Source organism: Podarcis liolepis (genome assembly GCF_965112155.1).
Source record: "Podarcis liolepis genome assembly, chromosome: 2".
Lineage (NCBI taxonomy): Eukaryota > Metazoa > Chordata > Lepidosauria > Squamata > Lacertidae > Podarcis > Podarcis liolepis.
The window spans coordinates 32,672,211-32,693,225 of NC_139555.1; the positions used below are offsets into that span (position 1 = coordinate 32,672,211).

At 42.6% G+C, this 21,015-nt stretch overlaps 1 protein-coding gene across 2 annotated transcripts in view; it reads right to left on the minus strand.

Annotated features, from left to right (window-relative positions):
• The window catches only part of ABCC3 (ATP binding cassette subfamily C member 3), a 79,088-nt gene that overhangs the window by 29,732 nt on the left and 28,341 nt on the right, over window positions 1-21,015 (minus strand). For both annotated transcript variants that reach the window (XM_083487106.1, XM_083487105.1), the window contains 9 exons: window positions 20,794-20,919; window positions 19,246-19,383; window positions 17,211-17,336; window positions 16,121-16,182; window positions 12,701-12,832; window positions 8,769-8,987; window positions 6,878-7,055; window positions 3,193-3,354; window positions 2,050-2,142 (listed from right to left, as the gene is read on the minus strand). In XM_083487106.1, the coding sequence (XP_083343232.1) occupies window positions 2,050-2,142; window positions 3,193-3,354; window positions 6,878-7,055; window positions 8,769-8,987; window positions 12,701-12,832; window positions 16,121-16,182; window positions 17,211-17,336; window positions 19,246-19,383; window positions 20,794-20,919 (1,236 nt within the window). The remainder of the gene's footprint in view (window positions 1-2,049; window positions 2,143-3,192; window positions 3,355-6,877; window positions 7,056-8,768; window positions 8,988-12,700; window positions 12,833-16,120; window positions 16,183-17,210; window positions 17,337-19,245; window positions 19,384-20,793; window positions 20,920-21,015) is intronic.

The following is a 21,015-nucleotide window of genomic DNA, read 5'->3' on the forward strand; positions in this document are numbered from 1 at the left end:
TCTAAGAAAAACGTGTGCAAGAGACCCTAGAGAACTGCAAATTATTCCTTATGAGCTGTAACTCATGCTTGTTTGGGTTTAGTGGAGAAAGAGAAACATTTGTCAATAAGATCTTATTTGGACTCTTCCTTAGCACTGGCCGTTGGCTACTTGATATGCAATAATTATAGGATAGGGGAAGGGCCACAGCCCAGTTGCAGAGCATCTGCTTTGCATGCCTAAGGTCCTAGGTTTGATCCCCAGGATCTGCAGGTAGGGCTGGGAGAAATTCTCTGTCTGAAACCCTGGGCACAATCCCAGTGGGCGTAGACAATACTGAGCAAGATGGACCAATGGTCTGATTCACTGTAAGGCAATTTTCTCTGTTCCCAATTTTTGAATATGTTCAAGATGTAATATGTGAAGCTTAGCTCTCGGTCACTAGGACATAGGTTGCATTTTAATCTTTATGTACTTAGAACAAAGCTGAAACCAGCCTGATATTCTGTGTGTGGTTCTTTTGCCGGCAGACTCATCATCATAAAGGAGGCAGAAAGAAAAGCCATTAATCACTCACTGAGGCTTTTTTCTGGACTCTTTCCATCACATTTCTGTCCTTGCTGGTGTTACAGAAACCACTGTCAAGCAGCCAAGGGAAGGAATGTGGTTCCTATTTACTATTTAGGTGAATTTTTAAGGTCGGTGGAGGGGGCGGTGGAGACATGGCAGCCTACAGCATCAGGCAATTCACAATTAGATGGTGGTGGTGGTTGTATTCCCCCCGCCCACAAAAGAAAATTATCTTTCACTGAATTCCTTTCATCGTGTGCTCTTGTTCAACTGACAAGCTACAAAAGAACTGCACCGTGGAAGTATAAGGAGAGTGAGGAAAACAGAAACAGCAGCAGCAGAGCTAAAGTTCATGCTCAGCTTAAGTGAAATGCAGTGCAGAAAATAAGCAGCACCAACACAGGATCACTAAAATGTAAATAAAAATCAGCTGTTTTTAAACATCCCCTCACAATTAAAATGAGTCAATTATTAACATTCGGTGAAAGAAAAAGAATTTTAGTATCACTCCCATTAGAACTGGCTGCAAAACTCTTAATGCTGTAATCCTACATGTACCTGGGAATAAAGCTGCATTGAAAGTTTTCGTTGCAAAGGCATCCATTAATGGTGCTCATGGCAGTATCCTTAGCATATATATGTGAATATATTCCAAACACTTGTCTAATTGCTCTTGGCTTCCTTTGCTCACTGTGTAGGGCATGTTATAATTTTGATAATAATCACAGGGTGGGATGTTAAGCAGTTCACAGAAATGATCCAGATGATATCCGAGATCTGCAGCTGTGTGATTCAAAACTATACTGAGTGGAGGGCACAGTGGACCTCTACTCTATGGGCAATCTCACCCATCATGCTCCTTCTGAGCAGAGTACAGTGGTACCTCGGGTTACAAACACCTCAGGTAGCAAACACAGAGTACAGTAGTACCTCGGGTTAAGAACTTTACCTCAGGATGAGATGAGAAATTGTGCGCTGGTGGCTCAGTGGCAGTGGGAGGCCCCATTAGCTAAAGTGGTACCTCAGTTTTCAGGTTAAGAACAGACCTCCGGAATGAATTAAGTTTGTAACCAGAGGTACCACTGTATTGACAGGAAAAAGAAAGCACTGTGGAAAATTTTTCTTCTACCCACTGCTCAGGGAAAAAAATGGGAAATCTGCAAGAAGAGGTTTTGCAGAATCTTTTCTAGACAGAAAGCAAATGAGAATAAAGTCCAGGGCACAAGATAATCAGGACCGTGTTCAGGAAAAAACAGACAGGAGAAGGGCCTTGAGCAGGCAGCAGCTCAGGTAAAGTTTCACGGTGAGATTTGAAGGCAAGGCAAGGCAGAAATCCCAGGGCAGACAAGCAGGTGCAAAGAAGCCATGCTCTGCACACGGTAGTCAAATTGCTCTAAGGGCTGACTAATCTGCCAGCACCCTCTTTCTGCTTCCTTTTGCAGGGAGCCTCAGCTAGACAATCCAAATTAGTTTGGAATGGATGTACTAGAGTTTACTTACCTGGAGTGCTCTGGTTTTAATAGCTATTACAGCATTAAATGGGATGAGTAAGACCATCACAGCAACTCCTGCCAGCACAGACGGCCCTAATTCCTTCAAAACGATGCAAAACACATCAGTCATTATTCTATTCTCTTCCAATTAATATTTTAAAAAACTGGAATTTATTGTATTTATACCCTCCTAGAAGCTCAAAGTTCCATACATGATCCTCCACTCATTTTGCAGTGTCACACAGGAAGCTATGTCCAGCACTCTAACCACTAAAGCACAGAAATGTTTACATGGCTAAAGTTGACTAAATAGATTTTCAACATGAAGTGCAAGGACCTAGAGAAGCTCTGCAAAATCCTTATGGAACTTCTCTTTTTATCTGCACCAAGCAGTCACGTATGCGTACTTGGAAGCTAAGGAAGGAATGGAGGACAGGGGAACATAAAGGGTGGTATTCAACAAAGTTTTACTCAGAACAGACCCATTGAAATTCATGAACACGGCTAAGTTAGCTCTGCTAATTTCAGTAGGTCTACTCTGAGTAAAACCTAATTGACTGTGAATTCAAAATCTTTGGGTATTTATTTATAACCACCACAAGCACTGCTAAAAATGGCTCCTTGGATGATGTATACTGGCACTCTACATAGAAGCAAGCTGGTAAAAAATGGTGCCATAACCTGCTTCACAAATGCACCAGTTTATGTTAGGCACATCGTTATACAGAGACAAAAGCAGACAAAAAATGAACCTGAGAAGCTGTTTTTTATGTTTATCATTAGACAGCTCTTTTATTGAGCTAAGGGGGAATTGAGGACTGCAATGTTCTACAGCAGCTATGCAAATAAAAACTGAGATAAATAAAAACCATTCCCTAAACTCATCTCTGGGATCCTTCTCCCATTATACTCCTGCTATGGCTCTTTAAATCTAAGGATATTGCAGCTCACCTGAGCTCTGCATCCACAGTTATTCATCTATTCAGACAGAACATTCTAAAGACAAGGGCTTGGAATTCTGCTGGGAGCAACAGGTTGCATGCAATATGATTTTCCATAATCCCTTTCCCCCTTCAAGCTGGGTCAGCCTTAAGCTTACTGGCTGCACATTGTGCCAAATCAGAGAGAACAAACATAAGTGACTCTGTACCTGCCAGAGAAAGGCTAAAGCTAGGCATATCTGGAGCGGCGCAGACCACACCATGTTTAGGAAGGTAGTCAGATCCATCAATCTTTGGGCATCCACTGACATCAGGTTGACAATTTCTCCAACAGTGGAAGAGCGCTTTGCTGAGTTGGTGATGACTAAAGACTGGAGAGACAATGAGAGAAACTCCCTTATTTAGGCATATTTCCTCATTTTGTAACATTTTGATCCTGTACTTCCACCACCCCAAGAATCAGGTTTGCAGCTTAGAGATGCTGATAGATCCTGGTCTGTCATTGGAGGTTTCCATGCCTTGAAATACCTTCCATTTGCTTCGGTTGGTGTTTTATCTGAATACTATTCTGGGCAGATTGCCTGGCCACAGCTATCCATGCTCTGGGAACATCCAGACTGGGCTACTGCAATGCATCAGTCCTGGGGCTACCTCCAAAGACTATTCAGAAACTTCAGTTACCCCAGATTACAGCTTCATGACTCACCAGCTTGGACTGGCTGGTGGGAACATATCTCACTAGCTTTGTGGCAACTTCACTGCTTCCTAGTGTATTTCCAAGCTCCCACCAGAAAACCTTCCATATTTTTAAAACTCTTATTTTTCAGAACAGAAAGAACATCCTCTCTGCCACTTCCCAAGGGTACTATATCCCATGCAGTAGAAGCCCATATTCAATATAAACCATTCCTCTTATCAAACAAAAACTGTATTTCCAAAGATCCCCATGGGATGCCTGTATCCTTGTTGCGTTTTGGCAGCATACAGGTGAATTAAAGCTGCCTGACTTCTTATTACTTCTTTGTTCCTGCAATTTGTTAGTTACTTTTTCCATGAGCATCAAGTCCCAGAGTTCCATAAACCATGGCTCTTGTATTTAAAGACCTCTCAAACTTTGCTATAGTATGCCTTGCAGCCTTCAAGAGATCTCTTTAGGTAAGATCCTGTGCCTCTCCCTCATAAACAGATAATGAAGAAATTTTTGGATCTAAGGCAATAATTTGGTTAGCAATCAACTGTGTCTTGCTAAAGACTTTAGTCCAAAAGGAATAAACAATAGGGAAAGATCGCCACATGCAAACCTTCCATATTAAGTGTTTTGAATTGAAAGAAAGCTCTTCAGGAAATGTATATTAAGGATCAGTTCATGTTACCACCACCATTATATAGAAGCTACTTTAACAACACCATCTTATGAATGTTCACTAGCAAGTAAGACTTTACTGTGTCCAATGGGTCTTACTTCCTTCTAAGTGAGCTTGGGTCTGCCAGTCTAAGACCCTCCCTGTGGCAGCTGTTCTGCGTAGTGGCTCATCATGTAAGATTTTCCACATGTAAGATTTTTCCACAAAACAAAGATATGTCAAAACTTGGTACTCACAGAGGGTGGGGTGGGCTGGGCTTCCATTATGCATTGTATTGTTATATTAGCCACTCATTAATAACTAAAGATATAAAATTGTTCCAACCACTACTACACTCATTTGAGTATGCAAATATAAGCAAACTCAAATACAGTCTTGTTTTTTTTATATATCCTGTTTATACAAATGACTTGGGGAACTTGCAAAACAGAGGAAGAATTAAAATACCGTATTTTTCGCCCCATAAGACGCACTTTTTCCTCTCCAAAAATGAAGAGGAAATCGGGGTGCGTCTTATGGGGCGAATGCCTACAAGCCTCGCGCACCCGGCAGGAGGTCCCACCGGGTGCGCGAGGCTTGGGGCGGCAGCCTGTCGCCCGAAGCACGGGGAGCCCTCGGGAGGGCTCCCCCTACTTCGGGCGAGTGTCTGCAAGCCTCGCGCACCCAGCAGGAGGTCCCACCGGGTGCGCGAGGCTTGGGGCGGCAGCGGACTGCTAGCTTCTAGGTGCGCGCAAGCAGTCCGCTGCCGCCCCAAGCCTCGCGCACCCGGTGGGACCTCCTGCCGGGTGCGCGAGGCTTGGGGCGGCAGCGGACTGCTTGCGCGCACCTAGAAGCTTGGGGCGCACTGAGCTCAGCACGCCCCAAGCTTCTAGGTGCGCGCAAGCAGTCCGCTGCCGCCCCAAGCCTCGCGCACCCGGTGGGACCTCCTGCCGGGTGCGCAAGGCTTGGGGGCGGCAGCGGACTGCTTGCGCGCTCCTAGAAGCTTGGGGCGCGCTGAGCTCAGCTTGCCACAAGCTTCTGGATTAGCGCAGGGGTCCGCTAGCCCTGGGAGAGGCGCCCGGCTCTCCCACGCTAGCGGAGACCTTGCCGGCACGCAGAAGCTTGGGGCGCGCTGAGCTCTGCACGTCCCAAGCTCCTGGTGTAGCGCAGCGCACCTGGGGGGGAAATAAATTTTTTTTCCTTTATTTCCCCCCCAAAAATCTAGGTGCGTCTTATGGGCCGGTGCGTCTTATGGGGTTTGGTATGAAAGGGAAATATTTGTGAGAATTTCACAAGCAGCTGTAGCTGGGGTACAAACACATGATGCACAAATAGAGCTAAATGTGCACAGTATGTAACACACCAAGCATCAAATCCACTTTTTACATGTGTGCAATGGTTAGTGTTACCAGTTGAAGAACTATTCTTTCAAGAATGATTTTCAACTGCCACAAATTCGTTTAGCTTTTACACAATCGCTTTTAAGCAAATCTGATTAATAAATAAAGCATGGCAGTATGGCACATCTATCGGGCTAGTACCATAAAAACTCAGCATGATGTATCTGGTGTTGAGCAGGTAAGCAAAATGTGTTTTCCTGCACAAAAGCAGGCCTGTGTTGGGCAATACCAAGGGCAATTTGGGTTACATTCAAAAATAACTTAAAACTGTGGCGAACATAGTTAGGATGGTCCTAATTATCCAGTTACAAACACCAAAAGAATATGGGTTTATATTCATTCTACTTGCTAACATAATATTAGGGAGTCCTTCACAAGCACACCAATTTATACAAAATCCTACATATCTGTGTGGGTCTTTTCCATTCAGCTGGCACTATGCCGGAAGGAAAGCAATTAATGGGTGGGAAAGACCCACACATTAAGCCTCGCCCACATGCCTCTGGTAATCTCACATGCAAAGACTACAGCCACATCTGAGCTTGCTTCCACATGGCTGAATGTGTGCGTGTGAAGGGAGCCCAAGTCTTTGAAGGAGATGTCAAGTGGCGGGTGTGTGTGTGTGTTTTGGATAGTTGAATAGTTACAGGATTGTTCTTGAGATGTCAGCCACCCAAGCACTGGTTGATGAGAGCCAACTGAGAAAAAGGGCAGGAATAAGTAATGATACCAGAATTATGGAAATGCAGATAAAAGGACAGTTCTGGACTGGGGGTGGTCAAAGCTGGGCTGAGAGCTAGATTAAAAATCCTTAATTCTTTAAGATTTAATGTTGCAAGTGGCAACAGAAGCATTTATGAATAAACTGCAAATGCCAGAATGCTCAGAAGAAACATGGAATGTGTATGTGGAAGATTAGAGACAGTTGATATAAGTCTTTTCCTGCCATTGCATGCAGTACACAGTCCAGGGCTTGTGCATTTGAATCCTCCCTCTCTTTCACTCCTCATATTCAGTGCACTGCCAAGTCATATTGGTTCCTCCTTTATACAACATTATGAAAATACGGTGCTTTCTTTCTCCCCCCATCAAGCAAAATCTCTTGTTCATATTCACTGCCTGTGCTTGGAAAAACATTAGCCTGCTTCTACCTTTCTGTAGATCATCCCGATGATGCCCGTTCTCAGTCTCATCCCAGTAACAAAGCAGTACTGGAAGTGCTGGTGAAGGATTATCGTCTGAAGCACGGCAGAGGAAAACATCAAAGCTGCAGTCAGATATCCCCACCATAAGGGAGCGCTTTTATTCTTAATGAAGCCAATTAACAGACTATTTAAGGAGGAGACGAAACAAATAGACAACAAGGGGAAGAAATGATGAGATTAGTGGGGCAAAGCACAACACACTACTGATTCTTACCCACAGCGAAGTAGAAGCACCAATAATTCAAACCATTCTTCTGGACACATGCCTAGAAGGCATAAGACCACCTCAAACATCTTATTAATTGTTTTATCCCCTTCATTTTTCTACAGCAATCCAATTAAAAAAATCTAAAATAAAAAATATTGTGGAAAATGGGGGCGGGCAGACACCTGTATGTTGATTGGTGTTGTGTGTTGGTCAAATGGCATACCTGGATTTCACTGTGCCAGCATAGTGTGTAAAGGTAAAGGGACCCCTGACCATTAGGTCCAGTCATGGCTGACTCCGGGGTTGCGGCACTCATTTCGCTTTATTGGCCGAGGGAGCCGGCGTACAGCTTCCAGGTCATGTGGCCAGCATGACTAAGCCGCTTCTGGAGAACCAGAGCAGCGCACGGAAACGCCGTTTACCTTCCCGCCAGAGCAGTACCTATTTATCTACTTGCACTTTGACGTGCTTTAGAACTGCTAGGTTGGCAGGAGCAGGGACCAAGCAATGGGAGCTCACCCCGTCGCAGGGATTCGAACCGCCGATCTTCTGATCAGCAAGTCCTAGTCTCTGTGGTTTAACCCACAGAGCCACCCACGTCCCAGCATAGTGTGTAGAGGGGCTGAAAAGCTGAAGCAAGTTAGAGCTACATAGTACATGCAAGGCACGGTAAAATAGGGCCAGCTCTATCATGTGGCAAAATGAAGCAACTGCCTCGGGTGGTGATGGGAAATTTGTGCCTCCTCACAAAGCTGCCATGCTAGTCTGCCACAAAGATAGTCTGGCCACTTTCCTGTCTTCTATACTGTTTTCTAGCATCATCCCCTGCCCTCTTCTTCTGCACAGCCACTACCTGGAGATGCCGAGGATTAAACCTGGGACCGTCTACATGCAAAGCATATTTCACTGGGCTACAGCCCTCCCCTATCATGAAGACAGATGCAGATCCTGCCTCAGGCAGCACAATGTCTTTCCCTGACTGGAAAGCATGCACACATGTAATCTTTGCATCTGCCAATCAACACACATAGATGAACTTTTGTGTGTTGCAGTTCAAAATGGCATTCTTTACCATGTAGACATGCAAGTGTGAACTGGAAAGAAATATGGTGCATGGAGGAGACACTACACCATTTAGTCACGTTAGCGATATGTCTAAATGAAAGCCTCCCTTGTTTCCCACTCAGTGTTCTTATGCAAAACTAGTAACACATGAAAACCCATTATGTATTTCCTCATTGACAGCCTTTCCCTATCAGACTGCCATTCTCCCCTGCGATTCCCCGCATCAGCTATGCAGATAGGCAAGGACTCAGCACAGGATAAAATAGGTGTCCTGCGACATGCAGGGAATGGAGTGCAGTAAATGCGAAAACCCCAAAAGCTTGCAGAAAGCAAGTGGAGCCTTAAAACTATTACCTTTTCACTAGCTATTCACTAATGCAAGGTTTCCCAAAATAGGGTTTCCAGCTATTTTTGGACTACCATTTCCATCATCCCTGACCACTGGTTCTGCTAGCTAGGGATGATGGGAGTCGTAGTTCAAAAAAACAGCTGGAGACCTAAGTTTTGGAAACACTGTGCTAATGGATGATGTGAAATGAACCTGAATGAGAGTGCAGAACTCACCCTAGCAACTTGGGGTTGACGAAAGACAACAGATCTTGAATTAATTTAAAGAAGGAGCCGATTAAGAAGTATGGGCCAAAGGTCCTGAGTAAGGCTTTGAGAAAAGATGGTTCTTTCTGCTTTGTGTTACTACTTATCAGGATTTCTGTTTCCTCAAGGCCATCACCAACATGGTTCTCTATTTGGTTCGAGCTTTTCGTATAGGATATATCTTTTTTCCTAGGGGAACAAAAGACATGGTTAAAGTCAGCTGAAAAAGTGGAGGGTTTGTTAGGAATGTTGACTCTCTTGAATAATAGCAGCCTTTGGGCCTCAAATGTGGCCTTGATTCTGTGAGAACTGCTAAGATATGTTTGTAGGATATGGGCCCCACATTTTAGTAGCCAAGAGCAGGGAGCAGTTTCCCCCATGAAAAAAGGGACCTCAGTTTAAAGTACTGTCTGTGTTAAAATCGGTACTTTATTTAATAACTATGTTAAAGCTGCATATTTAAATTATAGTGACATAAGGCAGCACATTTGGAACCTGATTTGCAAATTAAGTCGTATGAGATTTTACTACTGCAGTCCCTCTGTTTGGTGTATTCAGGGGCAGAAACTTCCACATCAACGTATCAGATCAATTGAAGACTGGCCAGTTCATGTAGGAATGATTAAGATTAAATTAGTTTAGTTTTACTTAAATAAAAAGCTGTAGTCTAAAGCCTTGGCTCAGGCAAATACAGCCTTCGGCATCTGATAATTTCCCTTTTCTGTTCAGCAAAATGATGATGATGATGATGGTAATGATAATAACATACTTGCTTAGGAAAGCAGCCACATTTCAAACATCAACATTTTTTTAGTTTTTTAAGAAATAAAACTAATGGGTGATAGCTTTACTCAGAAGAGACCAATTGAAATCAGTTCACACAAGTAATTTAGGTCCATTGATTTCAATAGGTCTCTTCTGGAGTTGGATAAAGCCTACTAAATTATTTTGTTTAGTATTTTATGAATCAAAAAGCCCTGTTACCACTACAGCTATGGTTTTGCCATGCATCTTCCAGTATTTTACCTCAATTATTTTATGTCTAACAGCCTCTTACTTTACAACAGTTTTGACTATCCTTTCACCGATTTTGCGCCCAACCAAACCACTATTCCAGTGACATTTCAAGACAAGGGCACAAATTAATGGAAGTCAGGTATTTGCCCAAACACATGAAAGCTCAAAGTGTGGACCGGGGAAGGGGGTGCATGCGCCAGTCCCACACCACACACCTCTCAGTCCCTGCCCTTCCTCCTGTTGAATAGGGAAAGGCCACAGGGACTTCTGTTCCTGTTCACTTGAAAGCAAATTGAACCCCTTCATGTGATTGGGGAAACTGATCCTTAACTTAGCTTAACTCACGACAAAACATCAACAGCGACCTGATCTTCTCCCCCCCCCCCCCCGGTATGCTCACATAAAGAGAGAGCTGGCATAGGGGTGATTTAAAGCAAATGATCCACTATGTACACAACATGCATTCTGAGGTGGAAGGAACTGTACTGTGTGTCTTATCAGGTATGCATGTGCTGGCTCATGAGCCATACACAGCTGAGTGATTCAGCGTACCAGTTATCTCTCCGGATAAGATAAAACCTCAGACACTCTGCTATTTACAGATATAGAGAGCATTTATCCTCGGTGTTCTTATTTTATTAATGTTCTGCCTTCTGCTTTGCATACAGGCAAGTTTAAGAACATTTCACATAGTGAAGGCATTTGTCCCTGTGGGATCAGAGAGACAAAACTTGTGGGTCATTTTAATCTATATATGACAATTTGTATAATAAGCCCAGAGGAAAGCTGATTCTTCCTTTACCTAGAAGACCCACTGAAATTAGGCTATCTCTTGCTTAAATGATTCCTCTTCTTACTTTACTGAAAATGTAGCTAAATTCTTCCTATCTAAAATATAAATTAAGAGCCAGGTGGTAAAGCAGCAATTCCCTTTTGGCCCCTCTGTGAATATCAGTATTTTTATTATAGTTATCCTGTTTGCATCCCCTTTTATTGGTCTGTAACCATAACAGATAAGTCATCATCACTCTGATAGTGATGTTTGTAGTATGTGACCTAGTTTAGATTTAAAACATAAAGTAGCTTTCTGCATTTTAACACTAGCAGCCTCATACCAGGCATGGCTCAGAATTTCTAAGAAACAACATCAGCACAGTTTTTAAATCAATGGTTAAAAACAGTGCAGTTTTGAAAGGTTCAGTCGTCCATCTTCATTGTATCCAAACACAGACAAAAAGCTGCACCTTGATCTCAGGAACCACATGCAAAAATAGGTTATGATATCTTAAGAGGTGTCCAGGTCACAGTGAACAAACAACTTTCCAAAATATGGAGGCTGAATCAGAGAGGGCAAGAGTTACAATTTCAATTGAAATCCAAAGAATGATACGGAAGCATGACAAGGCATACACACATGTAAATGAGAATACAGAACTCCTATGCAGTGTGCCAGATGGTTAGTATGGAATTAGGTGTCACTGAGAGATGCTCAACTAACATGCTTTGGTCTGTACCATCTGTTTCTTCTTGGTTCAGTGGCAGGTGGCTACACTAAAATAACTTTTTTGGCTCCTATGAGCAGACCAGATCATTGAAACTTTCTGATGGAAAATGATGTGTACACTGACAATTCCTGCTCTCTCTCACTTTTGCATTGCTCTTTATTATATGTATGTCCAATTCTTCTGCATTTAGCTTCAGTAATTCAATTCTCTTTTTAATGCATTAGACAGATGATCCTAATGCAAACCCTAACCCTCTCCAAAAAGCCACATAAACATGGTGGTGGGTATTCCACAACCATTCAATGCAAGTATGGGTTTGTTCTGAGAATCTCAGCTTTCCAAGGGGATCCCACACAACCTAGACCCAGTGAGATATGTCTTCTGAGAAAGAGACATGAAACACCTTGTGGGGAACAGCAGCACAACTGAGGAGTTGGAAGAACCCACATTAGTCCCGAGGCAGCCTGATAACCCCTCCGACCTCATCCCAAGCCCCATCTTCATCCCCAGTTCTCCACCGTCACTACCTGGGTCTCAAGAGCAAAGGCAGCTGCAGATCCAATGGGAAACCTGGAGGAATGAACCAGGGTCCACTCCAGAAAAGGGAGACTGACATAAACACTGTAAACAATCACCCAGCAGAGGAAGAGGAAGAGGAAGTGGAAGAGAGGAAGCTGGCAACAAGGATATTGACCCGTTTTTAGGAGGTAATTTAATTATTGTTTGATTTTATACTAATGTTACTGTATATATCTGATGTTAGTCGCCCTGAGCCCGACTTCGGCCAGGGAGGGCAGAATATAAATAAAAGTTGTTGTTGTTGTTGTTGTTGTTGTCGTTGTTATCATCATCATCATCCCTTCCAGTTCTCCTCTAATCTCTTGCTGGGTCAACAGCTCCCTACGGTCCAGCTCATTTGCTCAACTCCAGCTCCCCACACAAGGTCCTGGGAGCCTGGACACAGATTATTTCCCCCCCTCCCCCCCAGAAAAGTTCTAGTCTTTATTATTATTAAGATAATCTTGAAAGTGTGATAGAAAATGCAGGTAAAATGTGACACTAGAATGGGGGTTGGTTCCTGGTTGTTCTGAGATAGAGTTCCAGTGCCTTGAGGATCCTTGCCTCATCCTTTGATTAGCAAAAGCATAACAAATTATGCAAAACAAGCAAACACATGCACATTAGCTTAACATATGCACATTAGCTTAATTATGCATTTTGCACAGTTATCATCATTTATGTAGGCTGCAATATTTATTTATTTATTTATTGGACATTTATTTATTGAATTTATGTGATTTTCTAAAGCACAGTTAAAACGCAAGAGTTTATGCACAAAAGGGAGTCTAAGAGTGACTTATTAAGGAAAAGCCAACTTACTGTTGCACTTCTTGGTTTTGCTTATCCCACTCTTTCTGCAGCTTCTGTACTATCACTTCAGATTTATCATCCGCATTCAGAGACCATAAATCTTTATCTTCAAGAGGCTTCTTATATCCCTGGATTGCCATACTGTATTGTAAAAAAAAAAAAAAAAAAAAAAGGACGTTGGTAATCAGTTTGGACACACAATTCAGCCTTTCTGAAGAGAGTACTGCAGTGTTACGCTTAATGTGCAAAGACCTCTACAGACAGTGCATGTGAGTACACACACATTTAATTCCTCCTTCTTCTACACTAGGCATCCAGGACAACGTACCCAGCTACTGAATGGCAGAGCTTGTTGTACATTTCCCTGCCCCACATCACATGCTGCTATCAGTGGGATGGGGATGGGGGACATGCGCAATGCTGTGGATACAGGTAAATTGTTCTGGAAGTAACAGGTAGGGAGGTGGGAAATAAATACATATTTGCTGTTTGCAGCAATGGCCATGTATTTAGCATAAAATGAATTTCTGGTCTGACTGCAAGTACAAAGGGATGGTCAAAGACGAGTCCAATGGTACCTCTGGTTACAGACACTTCAGGTTACAGACACTTCAGGTTACAGACTCCGCTAACCCAGTAATAGTACCTCGGGTTAAGAACTTTGCTTCAGGATGAGAACAGAAATCGTGCTCCGGCAGCGCGGCAGCAGCAGGAGGCCCCATTAGCTAAAGTGGTACCTCAGGTTAAGAACAGTTTCAGGTTAAGAACGGACCTCCAGAACAAATTAAGTTCTTAACCTGAGGTACCACTGTAAGGCCAAGTTTTTCTGCTAAGGGGTGATCTCTGCTTACCATCCACTCTCCAATGTTCACCTCAGTAATGACACACATATAGCCTCTGGATGCACCAGCGTCCTGCCCTCCTCCACAATCCCTCAAGCAGGCAGTCCACTTTGATTTTCTGTCTCCCTCCCCCCCCCCATCCACACCAACACCTTGCTTGTATTCTTGCTCAACGCCCTTTAAAAGTCCTCTGAGAAGCAGAGGAGGTGGCATTTTGGCTGTCACAAGGCATAACTAATCAGCACTGTGCACAGCCCTGCCCCCAAAAGGAGGGATTTTGCTTCATGATTGACACAAACACTGGCCAGTCAATGCTGTGCTTTGGTTTTCTGATGCAAACCAAAATACACGGTTTTCCCTGAGTTCGATCTGGGAGTAAAGATGGTAAGTGCACAAGATGAGGTTAGCACATTTTCAAAGCGGTTTCACCACGCAAATATTGTATGTCTGGTACCAGAACTTCAACTCCATCACACTTTTTAGCACTTCCTTGATGCCTCCAATATAATCCCACCATAAATGTCTGCTGTGCTTTGCCATCACCTTGGGCACCCTCAAAATCCTGTCTAATCTTTGGCATAATACATTACTAAAGTATTGGCAAACAAGAGGTTCTGTTCACATACAACTCTGTTCACATACTTTCATTTATTACAGTGATGATATCCACAAACATAAGGGGGTTTAGTGGTTGAACCTTGACCGTAGCCAACCTTAAATGCATTTTTTTTCCTGGCTCCCCGCTTCTGCTTTTCCCACATGGCAACAAGATCACTACTGACGTCAATGTAACTGGGCTGTCAGGGATGTTAAATAGCTCTCTGTTGACCTCTTGTCCTCCTGCAGAAACTCAACTGAATTTGGGAACTGACTACAAATGCTACAGGTTCACCCATCTCTCTTTAAGTGGAAAAACTAGGACAAAATGATTTAAATCTTGGTAGGAAAGTGGCATTTTAAGTTGACATCAAACTACTATCCAACGGAATTGCTAACGCTTGGAAGTCTCCGGATATTAACTATTTTCCTTGAGGCCTTAGTTTTTCATCCATGCATTTGCCATTTGCAGCAAAGGCGGCAGCTGAGCCTCCTGTTGCTAGGTGGAAAGTCTTTTATTCAGTTTCTAAGTGGGAATCTCTACGGGACGATGTGGCACAATGAATAGGCTGCTAGGTTCAGAACTAGGGAGAATTCAGTTTGGTCTGCCTTTTTAAAAGTGAGCCAACCTAATATGCATCTCCTGAATTAATACGCAGACTGGAAAGTAATTATCACTAAGATTTTGCACATATCTAAAATTCTGTGATATGGTTTTTGGCTTTAAAAAGCAGCCACCATCACAGGCCTGGCAAATCTGGAACTACACTTGACAAACCAATGACACCAATATACTTTACTATGGTAATAACTTTCATTTTTGTTTCTTTCTTTTGTAGCCCAGACTTTATTACTCAGCCCATAAAGTAAACACGCTTGACTTTTGTTTTGTTTTTAAAGGGACAGAAAGTGGGTGGGTTTCTGGGGTGAAAGACTTTCGCCAGCCCATCCACCATTGCACCCAGTGTGTTTTGATGGTACACTTTTGCCTTTAAACGCTATCCCTGGAATGTATCCCCCACATAAGTTGTGAGTCACCGGTATGCAAATACAAATTTTGTATAGTTTTTTCCTTTTTTAAAATCACAGATTAATGTGGAAATCAGATGGAACAGACTTATGAATGAAAATGTGCAAATTGCCTTTCAGAACTCTATTCTCAGCCCTGTTTTTTTTAACAACTATTGATGTCTTCTAATTGCAAAGAGAACCTTGAAGATAAAAGCTTAGATTTCCCCCCCTAAATGGCAAAATAACCCTCTTCAACCTTGCACAAAGTATGGCTTATTAAACTAATCTCCCTCTTCTTTGGAGAGGGGGGAAATGCAATTTCCCCTCCCCTTTAAAAAAAAAGACATTTTTTGGAGAGCTGATGTTTGACAAAGATTTGTTTCATCATGTTACACACGAGACTCAAGTTTCTTTTCCTGCTGCACAGTAAGAATAATAAAAAACACCCTATAAAATACGATTCCAACAGGAAATGAAACCTGAACCTTAATTGCCAATTCAAACATCACTGTGCAAGTTGTTCAGTGTTAGCCAGCATTTCCCAATCTGGAATTAAGCACACAGCACTCCAGTTTCCCATCTGTGAACTTAGCTGCTGTCTCACACTTCCTGCACCTCAGTTCTGAAAGGTGATCTACACCAGGGATGGGCAAGCTTGAGGCTTGCTGCAACTACAGTACTTCGTTTTCTGCCAGAATCCTGAGATCCACCAACCAGCCCATTGTGCAAAGGAAATATATTTAGAAGTAAATATACTTCTAAAGCTCTGGAATTTGTTCTGAGTACTTTAGTTAACCTCTACTCTAATAAGCACAAAACATCTGGGTGTGGGGTAGAGGGAAGAGCATGAATGAATGCTGTATTGTATAGGAATGTAGCTAGGCAACCAAGAGCACGAGGGGAATCTCTTGTACGGATGCCACTTCAATATTGCTTTCAGCAAAATAGAGGATATCAACGAGAGCTCAGTAATGCTTACCTTGTAAACCACCAAAATGTGATCTTCGAAAGGAAACCAGAATTTAACTCTGGACAGGGATTCTACAATAAAAAGTTGAAGACATGAATTTGTAGGTTTTTTTAAAAATCCAATATTTTAGCCAAAGCTTTTGTAGCCAAAGACTACCATGCATTCAAAATCATTTGGCAATATATCCTGGGATGTATATATTAAGGATGTGCTGGAACTCCTGCCAATTTCCTGCTCCCCACCACCTTCCCCCAGCTCTGAGCAGTGTTTGAAGGGCTATGGCTGGATTTCACAATCTGATCTCAACAAATCCTGCTAATAGCAGACATAAAAGCAAGGAGTGGATGTGTGTTTTAGCTATTACCAGATAGGAAACAGAGGGGAACCTTGCTGATGGAGCAGCCAGCCGGGGGGGGGGGGGCACAAGGCAAGACAATAAAAAGCCTCTCTGTCCTGCTGCCAGCAGCCTTTATTAAGACCAGGTTGTGGCAGAATGGAAAGAAAAGCTTTTCTCTTACTGTAGAATCCACAGTCAGCTTCCAGGCCATATGAAAATAATGTAAGATTGGGCCATTATTTCACACACAGCCAGCTACTAATTGTCACACAAAGAGACAAACATCCCAAAATCCCACCACCACCACCAAAAATCAACTACTTCACAAGGCTGCTGTCCCAATTTCTGCCCTCTCCCTCCACAATGTCCTTTTAGCAAAGAACATCACACATAAATTAGCACCTCATTAAGTACAGCCCTCTCACACATGGCTTCTTCAAAATAGGCTACCAGCTAGTCCAAACTCACACCATGCCTGCTTCTGGGTTGTGGATAGGGAGCAGGTTGTCATGGGGCTGGATTTGGTACATGAAGCCTACAATTGTTGATGTCTAAGGTAAATACTTTCCTTAAACATATAGTCCAGAGGCAGAACCCTAATCAGAGACACTTAAGGTGAGATGTACTGTACACCTGGTTTGTTCTAAGACACCTTCCAGGAAAATCAGAGGATGTGGACACACATTCTTAAATTAGCTTGGTTGCTGATCACAGCTCATGAGAAACTATGGAAGGCTGTCACTGTAAGAAGGACTTACTTACAGGGTCTAAGTTAACCGGAGAGAAAAATGGAGGCTTTTCTTTAAGACACGAAAGTACCAACTCTACAAGGATCAGTGCCAAGTATAGATAAAATGTGATAATCCGAAATCTGTCTTCCATCGGGTTCTAGGGAGAGACACAAGATTTTGAGTCAATACACAAGGAAAGTGTTCTTCACTAAAGGCGCAGGAAAAGGTTAAATGGTTAATGAAAGGGGAAAAGTTAATGAGGTCAAAGGAGAAATTGGGTAAAACAACAGAAAAATATAGTGCTGTATGTATATGCTCCTCTTGAGGGGAAAAAAACAAATTATTTAATCAACTCATGGGGTGAAACACTGACGCTGTCTCCCTAGGACATTGATGAGGAAAAAGACCATTCGATTAATAAAATATTATTATTAAAAACAAATATTTAATATTTCAGGTGGCTATTAAGTGCAAAGCCTAATAAAGCTCTTTAGGATCTTGTGTGATAGTAAGTCTTGCTCTGGTGCCTTAGCTGTTTCCCACTGGAATCAACTGCAATCCCCACCCTCTTCCTTTGTGAACAAGATCCTGCCTTCTGGGCTAGAAATCTGAGCCTCAAGGCCTCCCCACTTGGCTTGCAAGGCCATTTCATCCAAGCCATGGTCACCTGCCCTGCACCTGATGTCAAGTGCTTCCCAGGTGCCAAGCGTGGGGTTTGCAAAGCCCCTTGCCCAATTTTTCCCAAGCACCCATCAACCAGTTGGTTGTTTGATGTTTGGAAAAGGTGGGGGAGCAGCAACATTGTCCAATGACATTCATGGTGTCACACCATGGCCACTGGTGTGAATGAAATTTAACACAACATGCCAGTATATTGGTCAAAAAGTCACAGTTCCCTAACACAACAGGTGAAAGGAACAATAGAAAATGGGACAGGAGTGCCAACATTAAAATCAGGAAAACTAATGCAATATTCTGCCATGTCTGCAGGCACCCTTAAGACTACAACTCCCATCAGAACCAGCTAGAGAGGGGCAGGGGGTTGACAGATGCTGTAGTCCAAACATTTGGAGGACAGTAGAGTGGTGAAGGTTGTCATAGACATTCTAGATATATGACTCCCACCTTGTTGGATTTGAACTATTTTCTGATTCACTGCTGGACAAAATGCAAGGTGCTGATTTGGATCGTTAAAGACCTAAATGGCTTGGGACTTGGATTCCTTAAGTACTGCCTTCTCCCATTATTTTCCATCCTGCATGCATCATTCAAAGTCTGAGGCCTTGTTCCAAGTGGCATTGCTGAATGAGATATGGCAGACAGCCACTAAGACCTTGCCCATTTTAGCAGTTAAACCCACTTTATGGAATGCTTTCCTTAAGGAGGTTTGCCAGGCTTTCATACTTTATTATTTCAGGCAGTTGACCAAAACACGGCTGTTTCAGAAGGCTTTTAGAAGATTAGCTTCCCTAGATTTTGTTGCTCTAGCTTCGTTACCTCAAATGATTGATGATGTTTTTGTTTGTGGTGTTTGATTTTGGTGGCGGTGATGATACTGAATTTATTTAATGAGTTGCATTGTTTTTCATTAAGTGAGCTGCTTTGAGTTCACTTTGTAAGGAAAAGTGGGGTACAGGTCACTAAAGAAATAAACACAGAAATAAAATCTGAACACACTGGTTTTCATTCCAGTATCTCCTTTCAAAGACACATAAGACAAGAGACCTCCCTATCTTCCTGCCTTTACAGAGGAGTTTGACTTTCCTTCCTTTTCTCTGAGAAGAGGAAACACTCCTCTCTGCAGTGCAGTGTCCCCATAGCCTCCACTCACATTCACAGTCCATTAGCTTGCCTTTATTTGTATTTAGCACCCTGTGAATGTCCCAGGTCTTGGTGTTTTGGAAGAGGCAGGCAGCAGAAAGTAACACAAGCTGCTCCACCCTTAACTCCCATTAGATCTACCTCTCCCCACAGAGTGCCATGCCATCTCCCTCCCTAAATACTAATTTGGGGAAAACATGTCATAAATGTACACATCCTGAATAACATAGACACATCCCATTTACCTGAGCTGCAGTACCAATGATCTTGGACCGTAAAGGGCTCACAGCACACAGCACACACAAGAACCAGAAGATGATGAGAACTCCTGAGGACTGAACTCCATGAAGCCTCTCATACTGGATGAGCAACATGGCTAACAGCTGCAGAGAAAGTAAAGGTGGAACACATGGATTACAGCTGTGAATGAATGAATGCTTCCTTATCTCTTAGCTTGGTTTAAAAGACTGGATCTGAAACACTGCTGTCGGTTTGTTTGTTCTTCCGCTTCCATTGGTCTCATGCACACCATTCATTAAAAGCGCTATGGTACCACTTTAAACACTCAAAGTATTAGGATGCTGAGAGTTGATTGGTGGCCTCTATTCCTTTCACAGAGCTACAATTTCCAGAGTCCTCTGTGAAGGGGGATTGACTGTTAAACCACTCTGAAAACTGTAGCTCTGTGAAAAGAATAGGGCTGTCCTAACAACTCTCACCATCCTTAATGAACTACAGTCCCCAGGAATCCTTGGTGGAAGCAATGACTGTTTAAAGTGGCATAATAGTGCTTTAAATGTATGGCATGAATATGGCCATAGTTCCGTTCCCTCTCCCCACCAAAAGAAAAAGCACTTTGCTTTAGAACTAGATAACAGCATAATTACTGTATATATATAAAAATAAGGAAACAGCTTGTTTTTTTCGCATCCAGGAAGACATGGCTATTGCCTTTTAACTCAGATATCCCACATTTGTGTTTTCATGTTCGTTTCCATCATACAACCTTTAGATTTCATAGAGGCTCACTGAAAATATTATTTGCTTTCTTGCCACAAAGGCAAGGAAAAACTTTGTGCAGTGCAGAACAGTAAAAATGTCCCTTCCTCCTTTGCTTATATGCAGAATTCTCCAGTGCTGACTTTTAAAACGTGAAGAGAAATAGACAGTATTAACTAGATGGAAAAATTATACCCTTTAAGGATACGATTGCTTCTTATTATCATTCAAATAATTATTTTGTTCAGAATTTGGCTGCTGTTTCAGAACTACTGATCTTGTATAATCCAAGATAATATGACATATTGTCATATAACAGTAGCCCTGAGGACTCCACAGATAAATTAAGAGGATGAAGAATGGCAAAAGCAATTTGAAACACACATCTGTCAAAGTTCTGTCTGCCTCCTCTATGGCAAGGCCTTAGCTCAGTGACAGAGAAATCGCTTTGAATGCAGAAGGTCCCTGGTTCAACCTCAGACACCTCAAGATAAGGCTGGAAAAGACTCCTTTCTGAAACTCTGGAGAGCTGTTGCCAGTCAGTGTAGACAGTACTAAGCTAGAGGGACAAATGGCCTGGCTTAGTATAAGGCAGCTTCCTGTGTTTTCCCATAATAATTGCCATCATTCTCTCCACTAAATTTGCTGCTGATAACTGAACAGTCAATTCCACAGCCATCTCTGGGATTCTAAGAGGCAGCCTTGCCTGATCTAAGAAAATTAATTCACATCACGTTTCAGCATCAACATTGACCCCCATGCAATCAATAACATCAACAGAAAGGCATACTGACCATTGTGATGCCAACAAGTAAGGGTGTAACAAAATATACGGGTGCTGGGGTTCTGCTCTGAACAATTCCATGGAAAGCGTAGAAGAGATTGGCCCAGCAAACACACCAGAGAACAAAAGCAAAGACCTTCAAAAGAAAGAGAGAGAAGATAAATTCATCTGCAAGAGTAGCAATGTATTCAGTCAATGTATGTATTCAAAGAGCATTTATATTGCATCATAT